Source organism: Haemaphysalis longicornis, unplaced genomic scaffold (genome assembly GCF_048455015.1).
Source record: "Haemaphysalis longicornis isolate Haplotype H1 unplaced genomic scaffold, Haemaphysalis longicornis Haplotype H1 scaffold_6, whole genome shotgun sequence".
In the NCBI taxonomy this organism is placed as follows: Eukaryota; Metazoa; Arthropoda; class Arachnida; order Ixodida; family Ixodidae; genus Haemaphysalis; species Haemaphysalis longicornis.
In genome coordinates, this window is record NW_027526407.1 from 39975497 (window position 1) to 39996398 (window position 20902).

General features: G+C 46.2%; 1 protein-coding gene across 3 annotated transcripts in view; it reads right to left on the minus strand.

Moving 5' to 3' along the window:
- Positions 1-20902, minus strand: part of Ptp10d (Protein tyrosine phosphatase 10D) — a 202879-nt gene that overhangs the window by 39903 nt on the left and 142074 nt on the right. For all 3 annotated transcript variants that reach the window (XM_077674048.1, XM_077674047.1, XM_077674049.1), the window contains 7 exons: positions 13264-13545; positions 12454-12557; positions 9913-10093; positions 8750-9025; positions 7213-7313; positions 3963-4128; positions 1956-2216 (listed from right to left, as the gene is read on the minus strand). In XM_077674048.1, the coding sequence (XP_077530174.1) occupies positions 1956-2216; positions 3963-4128; positions 7213-7313; positions 8750-9025; positions 9913-10093; positions 12454-12557; positions 13264-13545 (1371 nt within the window). The remainder of the gene's footprint in view (positions 1-1955; positions 2217-3962; positions 4129-7212; positions 7314-8749; positions 9026-9912; positions 10094-12453; positions 12558-13263; positions 13546-20902) is intronic.

Below are 20902 nucleotides of genomic sequence, written 5' to 3' on the forward strand. Positions count from 1 at the left end.
TTGGGGGATTCTTAATCCGTGAGAGAGCAGAGTGCAAAAACATGAAATGAATGTATTCGCACACACACGACGCTTCTTGATCCGATTCCAAATAGCTGTGAGAAGCAGAAGACACGGTTTGTTTTTCTTGTGAAAGCTGTTGCTGACAAAATCCAGGTTGTGACCCCATTAAAGGTGTTAAAATGAGGGTTCGTACAAGATTTAACTTATTACTAGTTTTGTTATACTATGTTTAACACATTTAGTTAAACTGTGTTTAGCATTTCAGCATGAAACCATCCACTTTATTATCATTCCTAAACTATAGTAGATGACCGAAGATATAGGGCAAGTTTGGTAGCTCACCAGTGTAGTTCTCCACAAGTGCCCTGTTTTAATCGAATTTCTGTCTTTATTGTTTATTTCACAAAAAATCAAGTTCAGTTTTATGCTGATATTAGCTCAAAACAAGAAATTGGCCAATCCCACACACATGTTGGAATCACTGTAAAGCTTTCAACAATGTTCACATTGTCATTAATGCCAGTGTTTTACACTACACAATAAAGTCCGAGTAGCACTGTTTCAAATGATTTCACAGGCATCATGGAAAAACTGGGTTGAGACGAAGGTGCGTATGGCATTTTTTGTTCTGGGCATAGCTCTCGCGAGGCTCATCATTTTTCATTGCTGCAACACGTTGTTGCCTTGACTCGCGTCTTTGAGCCAGCATGTCCAGGATACATTCGTGGTCTGCGCCACATTTAGTTGTTAGCGAAGATGTTCCTGCTTTGTCTGACACCTCTTCTAGGCCTGGATGCCTGGATGCTGCAGGAGCGTTTTTGAGCAATGCTGCTGGTGCGTGTTCACATGCTTTTCGGATGCATCGGTGGTGGCGGCATGAATGAATGAATGAATGAATGAACTACAGCCGTTATTACGTAATTTTCGCTCCGGCACTACTACTGTGCATGCAGTTCTCAAAAACAGCGGTTTAAGATGGCGTTTTGGTTCCTTTTAGCGATCCAACTATCCTATAAGGGGGAGACATGGTCACCTTTATAATTAAATAATGGAGAGCATTGCTTGATTACCTTTATGATTAAATAAATAAAATATATACTTGAAAGAAGTGAAATATTACTTATTAATATCCGTCGCAGTGCCTGTTTGAAGAACACCGGCTGCATTTTCTATGGGTGCGCTCGCATAGCAACCTACCATGCATCCAATGCAGTGGCCGCTGTGCTTTTGCAATTATATCGAAACACAACACCTTGTATAACGTAGTTTTCTCTTGCGTTAATACGACAGGATTTAACATTTGAGTGTAATTGTACAGTCAACGAGCCGTACAAGTCTGATGTAGCTGTCACAATTTAGAGAGGGAATGCCAGGATGCTCGTGGGTACATGTCCTCCGTAAACAATTTTGGCGGATGTAATTTGTTGCGCTTCGTTAAAAATACTAATTGTAACATGTGAGCTTTCATTACTTTAAAGCAGCGGTGAGGACCCAAAATACGCACTAAGAACATTCAAACACTCTTGCCGTCCAGCGGCTCTTGGTGTTGGGGAGTTGAAAAAGCTTCCCTTGAGCAAAGGAAACCAAAGTCCAAAGCAGTAACACACTTTTTTCACCAGTTCTCACAAGATATTGTCTGGTGTAGCCGTACGAGTAATTCAACGATAGTAGATCCGAAATTTAACCAGAATTTCACAATCTGGTGCCGCATTTCACAATGTGGCAACGCTGAGCCTACCCTCAAGAAGCCATAAGAAAGGCAAATAACGCTCCCCATTCAAAAGGGTGCCATGTTGGGCTAGTTGGTGGTTTTCACATACAAAGGAAGGAAGGATACAGAGTTACACACCACAAGCGCTGTGGTGTGTAACTCTGTCTGTCCTTTGTTAGAATGTGCGCTGTTCCTTCCTTTGTATCCCCATTCAAATCATCGAGTAACGAAGTCCATTTACCGACTGTCTGGTAGTAGGAGTGTGGCTCGGACCAGAGTCCATGGCTGACGGCGTACACCCGGATTTGGTAACTCGCGCCGGGGTACAGGTTGTTGAGGAGCAGCCAGTTTTGCCGTGTGTCCTCTTGCTTTCGTTCGCCGGTGTCGTTGCGCACGTAGACGACCGCGAACGAGTCCTGGCGGCTCGTCACGTCCGACTTCCACGACACGTTCATGTGCTGGCCCACTGGCTCCAGGGCCTCGATGACCGGTGAAGCTGGCCCTGTGGGAGACAATCAGAAAGTCCGACCAGGGTTGAAGGGTGGGGACGAAATTCATCACTTTGGTAAACGTGCCCAGGTGAGGACCCCACGACTGGGAGCTTTAACGAATGATTCGTTTCGGGAGATGGTCAGAAAAACATGCACCCATGCACTCCGTACAGATGGTTAACCAGCGGAGCTGCAAGAAGTAACTGACGTTTACTCGTGCGCATGCACGCAACCGTGCGAGTGCACCGTCACTCGTTATGTCGGACTCCGCGGGATGGTGGTTTTTGTCCGCACTGAGCGCATGACTGTGTTGCACGTTAACAAACTCTATCTCACCAAACGCAAAGTATTGCCTCGAGTCCAATGTGAGTGCGATTAATAACATCTCTGTTGACACCACCATTGAGAATCGGGTTGAAACGAAACCGACGACGCACAGTGTTTTTTTTTTTTTTTCTCGGCGTGCGCGCACAGTGGCCCAAGCCGCGTCATGTCCGTGGCGCATCGGCCATGTCTGTGACCGTTTCCAGTGTTGCCAAGCAAAGAAATTAAATGTTAAATGTTAAAATTAAAAAAATTTAAATTAAAAAATGTTAAAATAAATGACCGCACAACATTAAATGTTGTGCGGTCATGGTATGTTTTTCTGTTCTAGTTCCCACTCACAGCATCGCTGATCCTAAGCTGCTTGGCCCTCGGAAGTATGTATGATGCGTGGACTACACTTTCCAAGTAATGTGCGGCCGATGTTTGCCGTTGCCTAATTGATGCTACTCCACCCACAATGCCTGCTATCCGTTCCCATTGTTATCGCCTTATCTGTGCTTTATGCAGTAGCTCGCAGTGCACCCACTTGGCAATGAATGAGATAAATCCAACCACTCTCTCTCCTTCCACCTCCTCTCCGACCTGGTTTCCTCACAAATGCTTATCGGGCTGCAAAGAAGAGTTTTCTGCATACAAAGGACCACCGCATTTTCCTTTTACCTAGTCATAGAACGTTTGACTTTAATATAACTGGTGGTGAAAGAGGGAGGAATTCATCACTTGGGTGCACAAGTCCAGGTAAGGAACACCCAGTACTACAGCTGCCAAAAATTATGGCTTTAATGCATGAGTTGTCTCAGACCTAATTTCTTGTAACCCTCAAATGTAACCAGGCAAAAAAACAAAAGTAAAAAACACCAAACTTCTAACAAACAACCCACAAGAAAGGTGTGTCCCAGAAGTGAGCTTTGCCCGACTTATAGGTTGGCCTGGGACAGCTGGTTCATCAACAGCTTGAAATGAAGCTAGAACAAGTATAGAGGAGGTACAGGAGCTGTACTGCTGTGCTCTCGTTCTTCATCCTGTTTCCACATTGTTGCTCCCTTCAAGATAAATAACAACTTTCCAACAAAACGACCCATTTATCAAAGATATTAACACTGTCGAAGCTAGCTTTCCATTGCTACTGCCAATAGGTTTTGAACAGAATGGGAGACAAATAAGGTATCAAAGTACCACACATCATATAATCTTCTCTAACGACTTGTTTTAACCGCTCTGTCCACTTGGAGAGGCGAGACTGCAAAATGAGGCTACAACATTCCACACTCAAATGCAACAAATATAAATCATTTTGACAGCTCATTCAAACAATATGTCATCATTCTCTTCAGGCACAACATGCCTCGCTGGAGAGCTAAGATGCGTAAGATGCATTGGTAGGACATGAAAGGAACGACATCAAGCCTGAGCAATATTTGCACACTCACGTGTTGACTGGTACGTGAAGACCGGCTTGCTGGTCACGCCCTTGCTGACGGCAACCACACTGATGGAGTAGTTGCGGCCCTGCAAAAGGCCCTTCAGCAGCACCGAGCTGTTCTTCACCGTCTCCAGGCTGTCGCTGTTGAAGGCCTCAAGCTCGTTGTAACGAACCTGGAATGAAGGGCATGTCAATACACACCTAAGCACAGTCTTCAAAATGTAAAAAATAACTTCAAAATAGAGTTGCCTTTTGTTATTCTAGCTCAGTCAGTTGGACTTTCGCCCTTAATTCGACCAACTGTAATGTTCCCGTCATGGTACAAAGCGATGTATTTTGGCTTTGGCTGATTAATTTCTTTGCTGCCAATTCTACCAAATTGAATTTTCGTAATCCTGTCTGCGGGGTAGGGCAATTAAGACTAATGTAAAATACCGTATTTTCATGCGTATAACCAGCATTAAAAATGTGAAAATTTCAGTGGCAAAGTAGGGGAGCGGATAATACATGGGGTTTTTCCTTTAGTGCAGCTTCACGGAAATGCACATTGTGCCGTGAAGCTCCCACACAGTAATACTGACTAAGCCTACCATGGCAGTGATTGCACAAAACACAAAAACATGGAAGAAAAAACATGGACGAGCGCACTCTAACAACTGAATTTTATTAGTGAATCGTGACTTTCACCTTGCAGTTAGTGTATTCTACTTGTGCTTTTTCTGTATACTTAGTATGTGACGTGTTGCTTGAACAGTAGCATTGCTGCAGCCTTTCCTGTACCAAGTGTGCGGGCAATAAGCGAGGATTTGTTTTTCTTTTAGAGTGGGCTGAAAGGGGGTGCGTGGATTATATGCAGGGGCGGGTTACATGCGCGAAAATACGGTATATCATAATAAGGTAGACTTGTGTGCACCGACATTTGCTGCAACATACACATTTTCACGTCAGCTTTTCAGCAAAGCATGAAAATTGTTAAAGAAAAAAGATGATTAGGACAAAACCAACCACTTCTGCACAAATTTTGCCTTTGTATTTTTTTAATGCATCTCTATAGGGCAAGAAATCCATTTGCCAAGCTTTGCTCTCATAGGCGTAAGCAGTTTTTTAATCGGTTGAGAGAAAACCTGGGTACTACTGTTCTACATGTTATTTTAAAACTAAATAAATCTTAAAATGTGACACACCCGCCGAATTCCAGTGCTGATGAACATGCCATTTCCTGACGAAAAAATAGTTAAAGGTGCTCATTTACTGTCGCAACTTCTGCGTGTTATAAACCCCCAATAGTTTGAGGTCAATTAATTTACATCCACTGTGGTACACTTCAATGGACGTGCTTTTTTTTGCGCTTTGAGCTCACCTACATGGTATCCTAACAAATTCGTTTAAAAACTGTACAAGCCATTGGCTGACTAAAGACCTTTTTCATCACAGATTATAGTTCTACATCCAAAAGAAAAATACCTCGGGGCTGTCAAGTCTGTCTGCGTGCTTCGAACGCGAAATCATTCTTGCTTTCATTGGCGACACTTATCAGGTTATTTTACTGCTACACCGTGTTTGTGTCTCTTTTCTTTGCTTTCATTTCTTCTTTTTTTTTTGGCGTTAATTTCTCCAACCGGCCGACAGGCCACACTTCCGAGCACAATTTCCCCAGAATTGAAATCTCTGTCGCTGGGGTGCACGTGTGCTCCTCATATGCCATACACTCACCTGTCACGCAGCATGCACTAGGCCAGGGGTTCTCAAGCATGTTGGTCCCAGGGAACCCTGCTAAGTTCCGTTAAGTGCCAAGGAACCCCCCTCCCGCCATTTTTCATTCCGTTCGTGCTACATTAACGTGCAATAAATTCAAAAGCAAGTAAGGGTATCGCTTTTTTTTTTCCGTCGACTTTTTGCGAATGCGTACGCTAGCGGCACCTATCTCCAAACAGGAGAAATGCGCATGGGGGTAATATAAGGCAGAGATTCAAGTGCAATAGTTTAACCACGTGGCCCGTTTTCGGAGTCTGGCTGGCTACAAGCTGCTGGCGAGATTTATTGCGCAGCTCGTGCGTTTCTGTTATGCGCCGAGATGTGCTTAGTGACACTCGGGGGTGAGTAATGATGGTTCCTTAGATCGATCGCACCTCAAGTTCACCATATAAGACTTTGCGACTGCGGAACCAGGGAAAATGTATCAGTGGCTCGCGGAACCCTGAGGAGGGGCCCGTGGAACCCCAAGGTTCCGCGGAACCCACTTTGAGAAACCATGTAAGCCATGCATTAGGAAAACTCTTCTTCTGCTGCTAGCAACATGCTGAGGTAGCATGGTGGTAATGCTACAGTCCAACCCCCTTATAACAGTACCGGTTATAACAATATATTGGATATAACAATGAACAGTTGTGGCACCATCAACTGTGCTATATATGTTATACGGCAAAACAAACCGCTTATAACAGTGGTCATTCTCCTCATTATTGGTTATAACAATTGAGCCTGACAGTAGGAGGCTATGTAAGGTCTAGTGTTTGGAAATCTGCGAGAGATCTTGGGTGCATTGCGTGTGACCAAGCAGTATTTTCTATCTTTCTAAAAGTCAGAAAGAGTTTATGTCTGTTATGTAGCCATGCTATTCCTGAAGAAAGAGACCCCCTGACTGACCCTCGTCTCCTGCTGTCAGCTGGCCTAGGAAATAACAGAGGCAGGGGGCACCTCTTCAAACCTGTTTATATTAAAATAAAGCTACAGTCGGGTAAAGGGGATCCTCTAGGCTACCGCAGCTACCACTGAAAAAAAGGCAGAAAACAACGCCCATTTGAGTAACATGCAACCTGCCAATCATTAAAAAAGAAAAAAACAGCCAAGGGTTTGTAGTGGGGACTTTCCTAGGGGCCCTGTGAAGTCAGTTGGCACACGCATGGCTAAGCCCGGGTGGTCGGCCGTGCAATTACATTTCCGTTTTGTAAATACTCGGTGAAAACCCCTAAACACTTACAAAAGTAACTTTTTCTGTCCAACCCTCTAATAACAATTACTGGTTATAACAATGGCTTTTTTGTGGCACATCAATATTGTTATAAGTGTGTTAGACTGTATCCTCTCCTTCCCTGGAAACATGGGTTTAGTCCCCATGCATCCACAATTGCTTTTTTTTTGTATTTGCTCTCTACAGCGGTGGCCGTCATCTGTGCCAGACAACAATGATAACACTGTTTTTTTTTTCCCCCACTGAGGCACTAAGGGCTTTCGCCTGAACACATAAGCCTGCTTACCATGTAGGCATCCTGAAGACTGGCATTGCTTGGCTTCCAACGAACCAAGATTTCGCCCGCCTCAGCGTACGTTGCATTCAGCTCCTCGACGGGCAAAGGGTCTGCAATTAGTTCAGTTTTTAGAATCAGTCACATTTTAATCAACAGAGCGTGCAGGCCCAAATAGAAGGCCGTAAAGTTTGAACAGATGCAGAAGATGCAGCTTTTAACATGCGCAGCATGTACCAGCATGATGCATGCTTTTGCATGAGTTTAAGGGTACCAAAAGGCCATCAAAGAGTGTCATGGCACACAGTGGATGTTGTCTTCATGGCCAGGTAACAAACTATGATAAAACATTGAAAAAAATCGCCATGGTTGTGCTACCATGGTCTAGTTTATGGCAGTTTTGGATGTCAATTTTGCAATGAAAACGTTACAGGTGAAAGCAAAGAGTGCATGCACACTTTTAAAAGGGTTTGAGATGAAGAAAATAGAAGCTGACTGCATTAGCAGCTTGCTTGCAGTGCTGCATAACAGACAATATGAATTGCTGAAGACATTCAAAAAACAACTTACACACACTTTTTTTGAACATCATAAGTAATGACTGTATTTACATGCAATAAAAGATGCCTGCATGGTGGGCAAAAAAAAGAGCTAGAGGGAAGCATGTGTACTTGGCTTGCCTCACTCGTGATCATCTTTTTTTGGTGAAATCATGTATTTAAAAAACTTCCCCTGTTTTCGCTGCATTCTGCTTCACAGACTGTCCAGTTTTGTAGTACATAGTCTCATAAGTGGCAGCACTGAACATTAAGGGTGCTTCAGGCGTGAGTAAGGAAGGGTGGAAAAAGAAGAGAATATCAAAGGATTCTGAGGTGGTTGGTGCTGCTTTAAAAAGTTTTAGGGGCCTTCATCATCATCATCATCATATTCACCATCATCATGTTTGTGTCTACTGCAAAGTGTGGGGCCTCATGTGCATCACTATCTGGTCATCACCATCCCCCTTCACCATCATCAGCCTATCTACGCCCACTGCAGAGCAAAGGCCCCTCCCATTAATCTCCTGTTATCCTGGTCCTGTGCTAACTGTGACCAATTTATCCCCGCAAACTTGATCTCGTCTGCCCATCTAACCTTCTGTTGCCACCTGCCACGCTTGCCTTCTCTAGGGATCCACTCTGTTACCCTTAATTACCAACGGTTATCTTGCCTTCGCATTACATGCCCTGCCCACACCCATTTCTTCTTCTTAATTTCTACTACTAATATGCCCTTAACACGTGTTTGTTCCCTGACCCACTCCGCTCTCTTCTTGTCCCTTAATGTTACACCTATCATCTTCCGTTCCATTGTTCGCTGAGTCGTCCTCAATTTAAGTTGAACCCTTTTATTGAGCCTCCAAGTTTCTGCCCAGTAGGTGAGTACCAGTAAGATGCAGCTGTCACACACTCTAATCCTCTGAACCTTCTTCTAATTGTTTTCCAGGACTTCATCAACAATCATTTGGGAGACAGCTTTCTAGTAGAACAGACAATGCCATTCTACTCACGGGTGGTGACGTTCCCCATGACCGGCCAGCTGGCGACGTTGCCGCTGACGGTCTTGACCATGACCTCGTAGGTGCGACCAGGCTCAAGGTCCTGGTCGAAGCTGGCGGTCCGCTCCTCATCGCGGCCCACGATCTGCCGCAGCGAGTGGCGCTGACTCAGGGCCACCTGGTACCGGTCAAACTCCGAGAAAGACCGCGGCGGCGACCAGGACACCTCGAACGACCGCGAGGTCACCCGCTCCTTGTTGAAGGTCACGTTGGATGGTGGCAGGGGAACTGCAAAAGAAATTTCTCGTGCTCAGCTCTCTGTTGGGGAAGGTTGCAGCGTATTGAATGCATCGACTGCCTGTCTCGTTGGTGACTATGACACCGCATCACACACCCTACCTTTCATCATCACCTATGAAATGCAATACTAAGTGCCACTTACCATATTTTTTTTTCTCACTTTTACCATGTATGAAAATGCTATTATGAAACGGTGCTAGGGCCTTCATAGTCTATGAGACTCTTTTATTGCCCCTAAAAAACTTCTCAGCAAAGCATTTAGGTACAGCAGTGAAGCCAACTTTACAAGAACTTGGTATATAGCGCCAGAATTGAAGGACCAGTGCTTTACAGGGATGCATGGGTTTTTATGGAGGTATTTAATAACAGGTCTAGGGCATTATTCCTACTTTGATTTTAGACTGCTTACACAGTAACCGACGAAATGTCTTCTTGACAAAGCATCAGTGTGTAGTGGTGAAGCTGACTTTAGAGGTGTTCAGGTTGATTGATTGTAGGGTTTAACGCGCCGACGCAACGCAGGCGATGAGGCGCGCCGTAGTGGAGGGCCCCGGATTAATTTTGACCACCGGGGAATCTTTAACGTGTGCCGAAATCTCGAACACACGGGTGTTATTGCTTTTCGCCTCCATCAGAAAAGCGGCCGCCGCGGCCGGGAATCGCACCCGCGTACTCGTGCTCAGCAGCACAACGCCTTAGCCATTGAGCTACCGCGGCGGGTTAGAGGTGTTCAGAATATAGCAGAGCGGTTTAAGAATTTCTTTAACAAATCTCACTCGCAGGGAGTTTCTGCAAATTTTCTTCTTTGTCAATCTCGATGCCCCTAGTGCAAAGCCACCGGTCTTTCCCCGTGCAGAGCCATGGAAAACACATGCCTGTTCGGTACTGTGCCTCTGTAGGTGCGCTGATCTGTGTCTGGCTGATGGTCTGCACAGAGATGTTGTAGGCTCTTCCGGGCACCAGGCCATAGAAGGGGGCCTGGGCGGGGCCGGGGGGTTCCCCTTCCTTGTCGACGTACAGGATGGACTGGGACGCATCCTCAGGAGTGATGCTCACCTGCACGCGGAAGAAAGGTGCATAAGTCGGCGTGAGTCGCGGGAGGAAAGGTATGGCTGGGCACGGACAACAACATGCGAGTTTTACACGCAATTTCAATGCCTGTTAAACATAGTTTGAGACAGAACAACTCAATACAGTACATCAGTTGCGGTACTCCCCATAGGCCACATGAATCAAAAAGCATACCACAGTTGGCTTCCCGCACTGGGGGCACAGTGTACTAGAAGAGAGAGGTGTGTCGTTCGGGGCCGATTAGGGGGGTCTCTTTTGCGATAAAAATTTCGGCTGTTGCGATGAAAATTTCTGCTTACAACTCCTGTTGTAAGCAGCGCCCTTGGCGGCCGCTGCTTACCAGAATTGGGTTTAGAAGCTTAAATGTTAAATTCATCCTTACGTGTTGCCCTAAATAGTCTTATTTCTTTAATTCATGATATAAATTTTTATAAAACCGTCAAATAACTGTTTAGTTTGATTTAAAAACTTATAGGTGGTGCTGGCTGCAACAGCTAGGAGTTCTCTCGGGAACGCCTGAGCTCCATACAATTTTTTCTTCACAAAAGGGACACTCGCGCTCCTTGAACATTTCCCCTGCATGACACACCTTGCCTTCTAGTACACTGTACACGGGTAAACAGGTGCAAGTATGATAAGCCTAGTTGTCATCTGTTGACAAAAAGTGGAAGCACCTCTCAAGCTCTTGTGACTGATGCCATAAGTCATAAAAGAAACCGTGGAAACAAAAGCAAATATTACTTAATTTAATATTCTTAAGTTAACAAGCACACTTCGTTTATTGTTAAGCAAATGTTTAGTGAAGTTCAGTTTTTGTCCCCTAGGTGTCACACCAATACTCTTGCCCCTATCAGGCCTTGAAGTGAACCAGAGAACGGTAGGCCGTTTGGCCTTAGGCGTGCATGGGAAAACAACCAACGAAGCAGTGCAGGGAGATATGGGCTGGGCGTCGTTCGGAGTTCGAGAAGCACAGAGTAAAATATGTTTTGAGATGAGGTTGAGAGCAATGGATCAACGAAGGTGGGCAGCTAAGGTTTTTAGGTACCTATACTTGAAAAGCGTGGACACGCAGTGGTTAAGGAAGACTAGAAGGCTAACGATGAAATACGGAAAGAACAGTGGAGAATCCAAAACAGCCAAGGTAACCAAATAAGAGGCAAGGCAGGTTGAAACGAATAAATGGCGAGAAAAAATGGAAGCTAAAACGTCGTTAGAGATGTACAGGGCTGAGAAACTGGGCATCAGAAAGGAAAATTTCTACGATAATTCCAAGGGCAGTGCTTTGCTTTTTGAGGCTAGAGCAGGTTGCCTGCGAACTAAGAGCTTTGTGGGGAAGTATTCACACAATGATGTGGCATGCGTCGTCTGCGGAAAAGAAACAGAAACTATGCAGCACGTAGTGTTAGAATGTGAGGGTATCCATCCAAATCTACATGAGGGAAATATTTGGCTTCCAGAAGCCCTGGGATTTAAGGGTAGCACAGAGGGAGTTAACTCCAAGGCTGTCGAGGGGACGAAAAGAAGATTAGAATGCTGGTGGACGAAAAGCAGAGGGGAATATTGCCTAGGGCAGTTACCACCTGCAACAGAAAAAAAGAGTATTTTGTGCCTTATAAGCTTTTTGTGCCAGCCTTAAGCAGCACTAGTAATAAACCAAGAGTACAAAACATAGGTATATTAGTCCTTTTTGGTAAGATGACATGTCATCACCCCACTACAAAGGGGAAACCAATAGCAATCATCATCATCGTCACCCTCAGCAACAATGAAGCAGGGAAGCTCACATGGGCCAGATTCTGAAGTGGAGTTTTGAAGCTGGTGTATACTGAACAATGCTGGTTTGAGAGGAGTGCACTTAGAACTGTACACAAAAGGCAAAACTCAGAGAAGAGGACATACAAACAGACGTGATTGCAACTTTGTCCATTTGTATGCGTTTTTTATTTCAGCTTTGATTTATGTGCCATTATTAGCTGTTATGTACGCTCTTCAAGCTCTTTCCCACCAACTAGCTCCACAGCAGGCTTTTTCCAACTAAAGTTTTTAATGATTGGGCAAAATTGCTGATTGACTGATTTTCTAATTCATTAGTTGTGCTTTGGCCAATCCCTCCTAGTGGGTATGAGTTACTCTATGTAGTACGCACTTATGTCCACAGGGTGTACTGAACTGTGCTATACGTAAGCTCGACGGATATGAAAGCTATACATTATAAAATGCAGTGACCCTAGACCTTACAGCTGATGCTGCAGAAAATTCGCCAGATGTAGGTTTGTGCAACTAGTTTTGCCATATAATATCCAACATTAGCATAGCTCCTGCCTTCATGTGTGTTATCAACTCACCAGATACTGGTCAAAGATGCCAGACGGATAGGGAGGCTGCCACAGTACCAAGAGCGTGGTCTCGTTTCGGAACCACACTATGAATCGGCCTGGGGCATTGGGCTCTGAGGAGAGGTGAAAAGAAAAAAAAAAGAAAAAAAATACATCTATGTAGCTTTTTTTTTCGAACTTCTTATGCCATTTTTGTGAGGCAATGTTGAGACACGGAGTCAGGTTCTGTGCAGCGGATGTAAACGAACAGAACAGGTTCAGGTTACACACACACATGCACACACACGCACGCACGCACACACGCACACACACACAGCTGTTCAATCATGTCTTAATATGCACCAACTAGCCCACTTGCTCCTAGCTTAGTCTAAGTCTGGGGACACTTCACGCCGCATCTTCCCCAGAATAAGAGTTATCTGTGGCTGGCGAGCACCTGTTCTGCTTACGTGCCGTCCTGTTGTGCTTTCACTTGTCGCCTGTCACCTGTCAGCCAGTGCATAGTGCGTGACGTTACTTCTGCCAACGTGCTGATGTAATGTGGTAGTAAATATTCTGCTCCTACTCTCGGGACCCGAGCTTCATTCCCATAGTAACTCTTGCGTACCCGATTTTTTTAAACTTGTTGATTTGCTTTCTCAAAATTAATCCGCATTTAAACTGCATTAAACCACACCCTTACACAAATTCTGATATTTTATGTGTTTTCTACTCTCGACAGCGACAGCCATTTTTGGTACTGGACAACATATATGTTCAACACCGCCCCTTTTCACACAATATTGGGGCACTTGAGATATCACCCTGAGTAATACGCACTGGTGGTGAAGTTTGCCGTGGCCGCCTGGTGCGACTCGCGCGACTTGTAGACGCTGAACAGCTGCAGCTGGTACGTGCCACCGGGGCTGAGGTCCCTGAGCGTGTACGGCGGCCTCTCGTCGTTGAGGTGCACGCTGCGCTCGGGGGTCTCGTCGGCCTCGGACAGCGGCTGGATGGCGAGCCGGTAGCCCGTCAGCTTGCCCTCCAACGGCGGCTGCCAGTAGACGTGCGCCACCTTGCCCGTGTCGATCTTGACCGTCAGGTTCGACGGAGGGTCCGGCTCTGCACATATAAGGGGAGGGGAACGAAAAAAAACTGTGGTGAGCACTCTTTTTTACAGCTCGCGATCGACTTCATGAACTTCAGCAGATTTCCCCTACAAGCCCAGTAAGCGCCCATATGCACCCTTTTAGGGACATCACAAAACGTTTTTTTCTTGTAGGATGTTCTGGGTATTTTACTGGGACTTACTGGGAGGTCCCTGGGACATCCCTATCCTCCCGGATGGGACATCCCTAGCATGTACTTTGAATGCCAGTGCGTTTTCTGGGTGTAGCACCAAGCTACGGGGATGATTTCACGCACACCCCGCGAATTGCTTTCGTGAGCATCCTCCCTTTAATAAAATGGGGTTAACAGTGCATGCACAAGGACGAACCAAGAAAGAAACACATGACACAGCGCTGAATTATACCTGAACTACCATGTGTACTTCAGTTGTAGTTCAGCGCCGTGTCGTCCCCGTTTTTCTTTCTTGGTTTACCCTTGTACACTGTTAACCCAATCCTAAGATGCAGAGAGTTTTATCATAGCGGCTTGCGCACGCTAAAGCTACGGCGCCGGGTGCCGAGACCCGGCTGGGCAGGTGCGCATTCGTTCGCGGGAACGGGCGCTGATGAGGGTCGACCTCCTCGCCATCCCCGCGCGCGCATGCGCAGTCTGGTCCCGGTAACTCGCCGCCGTAGCGTTAGCACATGGTAGCCGCTATGCTAAAACTACGCTATGCTATGCTAAAGCCTAGCCATCCTCGTCAACTCCTTTTCTCCTCTGCGGAATATCCTCCTAGAACCATCGGGATCCACGAAGGCATTTCGGTTCGCGCAAACCAACTTTCAAAGTGGTGTTCAGTCGGCTCGCATATTTTGCCGCCAGAACCCGTTGTGACGCGTAAAAGCTGGCTTCACATCAGAGCGCGGAAATTTTTCTTGTTGCTCTGCACCGCGCGCGTCCATGTCGTAAAGCACGTGTTTTATCATTTCGGCGTAAAGCAGGCAATGAATACACTAAATTGGTTTTTGCCGCAAAGCACGCACATGTTACGTATGTAAAGCACGCACATCCTATCCACAAAACGGGCGCACTAGTCGACTAGTTGTGTGTAAAGCATGTGCACGTACTTCCTTATTTTTCTTCAACGCCGCTTTTCTTTCTCTGAACAACATGCACTATTAATTGGCTTTGCAGCATAGTCGGCTTGAATCGGTTTCTACGAAGGGAAAATTTGACATCTACCTGAAATGCAGTTATAACGCATATAGCTTTACATGTTGTCGCCTTGTATAGCAACAGTTCAGGTGGATGTCAACTTTTTCGATCGTAGAACGGTTAATTGGGCTACTTGATAACTATTTCTCTTTGTAATCAAAGAGTTCATTTTTTTTTTCTCCGCACTAACTTACTCCACAGTCGGGTTTTACGACTCACTAGTCATCAGAATCGAGTTGGCTTCTTTGCAAAACACGCTCCCGGCGCAGCAAGTCTATTTTTAGTTTCTCTGCACCCCAAGCATTATTGAGGGGGGGGGGGGGGGGGGGGTGCTGCCCAACGGACTGCGTAGTGCAGCACTGGTGTAGTCAACAACTCTGTGGTGAATAGCTATAGCTATGACCCAGGCTGGGCCCGCAGTGCCTTCTGCGGCCCTTGCAGGCTTGGGTCTCCCATAATATGTATGCTAACAAAGTATTATTAATTATTAACTCTCTTTTGTTGCGAAGAACGCCCAATTTTCTTTTTCACAGCACGCGTCATTAAGTAGATTTTGCGTCAAAGCGTTATCCTTACACCTTTTCCCACACAAACCACAGGCCATGATGACAAAATAGAAGTGTGGGCAACTAGAAAGAACTGGACTTCAGTACCTCACTCAGCGTAATTATAGCATCCAAAGACGTAATTGTTAAGCGAGAAAACGGGAGAAATGTCGAATTTTATTACAATTTCGCGCCACAGTGACGTGTTACGGGAACGAGTGACGTAATATGAGCAAGCACTAAAACGTAGTTTTAGGTGTGTTAACTGCAAGTTTGCATTCAAATAATTTTTGATTCATTTTGTTTCTAATTTTGGACGTACGTCCCACGGACGTACACGGTATGCCCATCGACTCTGAAATGGACGTCCATCAGACATCCGCTAGAGCCAGAATGGACGTATCTGGACGGCCAACGGACGCCGGTGGTTGCTTGGGCTACTGCAATCTCCTGGTCATGCCGGCGGCCGCTGAGCGCACTAACAAAATTCTCTGACGTCATACAGCGATAGCCGGAACGTAGCTGCTTTATCTGTTTTCGTTAATATCTCGATAATTTACTTGAAGTTTGCAGTAAAATCTGTGCCATTGTTATCGGGACCGGTATCGTTTTAATGATCGAAACTCATATTTTGTATTCATGGAGCCTTTAAGTTCGCTTTGCCCAAAACCAACTTTTTATTTTGCAAAGCATTTGGGAATGGATGAATGACTCATGGTATATGTGCCCAACCACAGCACTAGGCTGGCTCTACCGCGCACCATGTGCACTTTACATTCTCTGCTCAAACAAGCTGTAAGATAGGCTTCGTAATCTGCGCAACCCGCACCACTACGTTGGTTTTGCCGCAAAGCATATGTATTCTACTGCATCTACCCAACAGACCCCACGCAGTTTGTTTTATTTCAAAGCTCATAGGTACCGACTTCTTGCCAGAAGAGTTTTGTTTTGCTTAGTTTTGCTGCACATCGTCTACGTTTTTCTAGTTTCTTTACACAGCATGCAGTGGTGAGTTAGGCTCCTGCAAAGCCCATATTTTCTGATTTCTATGTCAAATCCGTCCCTCTACATTAGCCTTGCCGCAAAATCATGTACAACACCCTGAACAACACTCACAACTAAGTTGGCCTTGCAACAAAGCACTTATGCTATGGTTTATCGTTATAACACGGAATATCGGGTTATTTTAACTGTACACGCATATTTTCTCTTTTTTTATCCTCTCAACGCGCATCACTAAGTTGGCTTTGCCTCGAAGCACCTAGTCCTGGTTTTCTTCGCGCGAGCTACGTTGATTTTACCTCAAAACACCAATAACTTGGCGGGGTCACGACGCACTAATTATTGCGTAAGCTACAGATGGCCCGTGTCGGAAAACATTTGCAACGTCAATCCGCGGACCGAGGTCACTAGAAGAGCAGAGAACGACAGGGCGCGTGTGGAGAGAGATGATGTAAAGCTGAGCTGGCGGCGGTGGCGCTGCATTCGCGCTGATGAGAAAATTAAGTAGGGAAGAGATGGATACGTAGGGGGAGTAATCAAACGTAGGAGAATTTAACACAGCGGGGGGAGGCAAAAAACTTTGGTTGATTCCTCTGTCGTAGGAATTGGTAAAACAGGATAGTGAAATTTGCAGCGAAGCCTGCAGCTGAGCATGATTAGCGGGTCGGCGGCTGTCTTGTGGGTGTGATTGGCGAGCGAAGTCCTGCTGGCGGGTCGCTTCGGCAAAGGTGTACTGGCGTCATTTCCGTGACGGATATGACGTCAGGGAGGTCTTGGTGTATCTCGGCATAAAACACTTACGTGTTAAAATATAAAACCCGAAAACGAACAACCCTAAGTGTAACGTTCTCTTCAGTTCTAAAGGTTGCTTCCCCGCAAGAAGACCCTGCGTGCAGGGGTGCACCCTTTACAGGCCGCTTGCTTTGTTGTACTAGCGTCACTTCCGTGACGGATATGACGGAAGAGAAATCTTCGTGAATCCCGGAATAAAACACTTTCGTGTCAAAAAGGTGGGAGAGAGCGATGGGAATTCAAAACAGGGGTGAGGGGAAAGAGGGGGGAGGCAAATCTATTACGTTAGTTAAGAGTAGGGCGAGTAAGTGGAATAAAATAGGTAAGTGGTTGCTGACAACCGACGTCCCGATACACAGGGAGGGCCACTAGTCATCATCACCATCATCATCATCCGACCTGTTGCTCGGCAAGCGACAACTCTTCACCGCCTCTCGCCTTCGACGCTTCCGTTGCCCGTGTAAAATGGAGTTTGGAGCGAGTGCAAAGCCGAGTATGTTGGCGCCAAAGGAGGATAGAATTGGATTGACGGAAGAGAAATACCGATGGTAGTGAACGACAAAAAAGAAGCGGCAAGTAGCCAGTGCCACTGCTAAAGCGAGCAAACGGTGCTACTGAGACAGTTAGAACACAAAGAACGGTTGGTACGGTGGGCGAGGGCGGGCGAGAAACGCCGCGTTGCGGGTATCTAAAGCCGGAGCGAGGCGCGCCCTTCGGGTTTAGAATCAAGTTCGCCAGGTGGAGGGACGAGTTCCACTATATTTTTGCTTTCCCTGCACAATTAACCTCACTATGTTGGTTTTGCTGCAAGGCGTGCCTATTCAAATTCTTTCACGCAACCAGAACCACTATTTTTGGTTCGCAAACTAGCTAGGAAGATCGTAATGACGGCTGCTGACGGCGCTTTTCGATCATGGTTCGACCCGCATTGCTCTGAGGCTGAATTTCGGGGAAAAACTGACGTATTACCCGCACGCCAACTTCAACCCTAAGGTTTATCAATTATTCATGTGCATTATGTGCACAAAAATACGGTAGATGCCTGGAAGAACGCTATAGGGCTAGGCAACAGCCATCGACAGAATACTTGACGGAAGGATGGGGCAGCAACTCGTGAGATGTATCTTGATTGGTTCTGGGGTTTAACGCACCGACTCTACAGGGGATGAGGCACGCCATAGTGGACGGCTCCGGATTAATTTTGACCACCTGGGCTGGGCATATTTAACATGCGCCGAAATCTCGAACACACGGGCGTTTTTGCTTTTCGCCTCCAACAGAAACGCGGCCGCCGCGGCCGGGAATCGAACCCGCGTCTCGGGCTCAGCAGCACAATGCGATGTATGCGTGTGTGTGCGTGCGCGCGTGCGTGTGTGAGTATGCGTGTAGAATTTGGCTAATGGTCTTTAGTAACCGCATAAGACCACAGACGAAAACGGCCACGTAGTTCCCCCAAAGTAAAACAAAAACAAAAAAAAGAAAATCCACGTATTATCGCATTTTCATACCGTCAAAACATGTCCTTATTTTATTTTTATGTAAACAACAGTTCTCCCGGCGTATTTACACCACTTTACGTATTCACCACTCCTGAAACGGCATAAACGAAGACAAGTGCTAAGGTGATCCAAATCTTTATTCTTCCAATAATTCCCCCAATGGCACGCGATTGCAGCTCCAGTTTTCTTTTTCTTAGGCTGCAACTCTAAGTGAGCCTCCTTAACCAATTTTCTTAGGCACACCGCGGGCTCCTTTGTTCGAAAATTTTGCCATAATACAAATTTTATGCTCTACTTTGTTTATAATGACCCAGGTTAAAAAGTACCCAGGCTAAAATTGTTTGGTCATTTCGCAATCGAATGAAAACCGGTTTCCGCCTATGGCGCACAATTTGCCCTATCACCAGTTCTCTCTATGTATCCCGTTTTCCCTCCACAAATAAAAGGCTTAGCTCACGCCGATTGGCAAATGCAGTAAAAGGCTTTTTTTCTATTGCATAAGACGCAGGGCATAGCTGCCACTAGTGTTCTTTCAAAAACGAAAGAAAGGTCGACTATAAACGGGAGGTTTTAAGTTTCAGCCCCATTATAACCCAGCCGTTTCTCCAATAAACATTTTTTCATGTGGCTCATTTATCGTTGCGACACCCTGAATGTCTCTGTAAAAAGCTCAACGCGTCCCTCCGCAGTGGCGACAGCTAACGTTCGACGCTGCACATTTTAAGTGCGAATGCACTTCTTAAGCGACCCTGAACCTGCGTCCACCGGCGATGTCCGCATAGCATACCCACGTGGGGGATTGGCCAGGAATCTCCTCGTCTTCCTTGGCAACGGGGGGAGATGGGCGCGCGCTGCCTGGCCGCTGACATGGCACATACCCGCGTGGGGGATTGGCCAGGACTCGGGCGTGAGAAGGGCTAATGCACCCGCTTAAAGGAGTACTGACACGAAATTTCAAAGCTGAGATCCGCTCTAGCAATCAAGTACAACGACAACACAAATAGGTGTCTGTGAATAAATGCATCTTTCTTTCTTTGTAGTTGTGTGTGTGATCTCTCTTTCGCGAACATTACTGAACCGCGCAAATTCAACTCGTGCATTCGCACTTTCACATTCTTCCCCTTGGGGAAATGCGGGGAATTTTTGTTATTTACCACACTAGTCGACCGCAGCGCCACCAGATTTTCATCATCTCCTTCAACATAAAGGGGGGCGGGGACATGGCCGAGAGCAACATTACTGGAAATTCAAACGTTAGAAATTGTAGTAATTGTTCTAGTGATGTTGGCTAAGGGATCTAAAGGCATCCTATAGTCAGCCGTTGTACAGTCTACTGCAGACCATAGGTGCAGTTGACTGCAGTTTGTTGTAGGCTACCGCATACTATAGTCTGCCGCAAACTATAGGAGACGAGGTTACTGTAGAAATTCGGCTGTAACCAAATTTCCAGGGACTACAGCGGGGCCGTGTGCCCACTCCAGTATAGTTTTGACCTTAGTCTGAAGCTCTTCCAGCCTCACGAAGGTTTTATAACATCACGTCGATCGATACGGACACTGTTTCAGCAGCAACAGCAGACCACACGTCCAGCCCACTGAACGCCCACACCTTAGAAATTCCCACCCTGTAACATGAGCCAGGGGGTTAAATATGCAGAACATCGAGCAAGTGGATACGTTTTGACCTTTCGGGGCAATCATACGAGACACCGGGGGCAGTGTGCCCATCCAATTAATGCCGACTGCAGTTCGCATTCGTTAATTAGATTGCGGCTAATTTGATTTTGGGATCGCTTCGACCACAGATTTCGAAGTTCCCCGCTAGAAATTGCACGCAGCTTTACGTACACGGCTTGCGTATACGTGTCGTTTTAAATTGACGCACGTTTAAACCAAGCTGACGCAATGAACGTTTCCCGTGCGCGACACGCTGGACCACAGCCGGTATACTGGGTGGTACACATGTAGGGAAAACGACGCCCTTTCTCACGCATTATTCCTCCCCGCAAAGCGGTCCCCGGCAGCGGTCAGGAACATGCATAGGTCGCAGAACCGGTTTTGGAGAGCGTACGGAAACGCGTATTTTTCCGCACGTGCGTATCGTCCTCACAGGTTCTGTCTGAGTGCCATTGATACAATGAAAGTATACCAGAACGTTGTGTTTTGTCAATAGACTGCGTGCCTATACGAACGCATTATAACAATGATGCGTTAGACACGCATATTAAAAGGAGGACAGGACCCCACAGCTTTGCTTCAAGAATTGCGGCCAACAAAAAGTTGCGGTTGGAACGACGTCACGAACACTACACTGCTA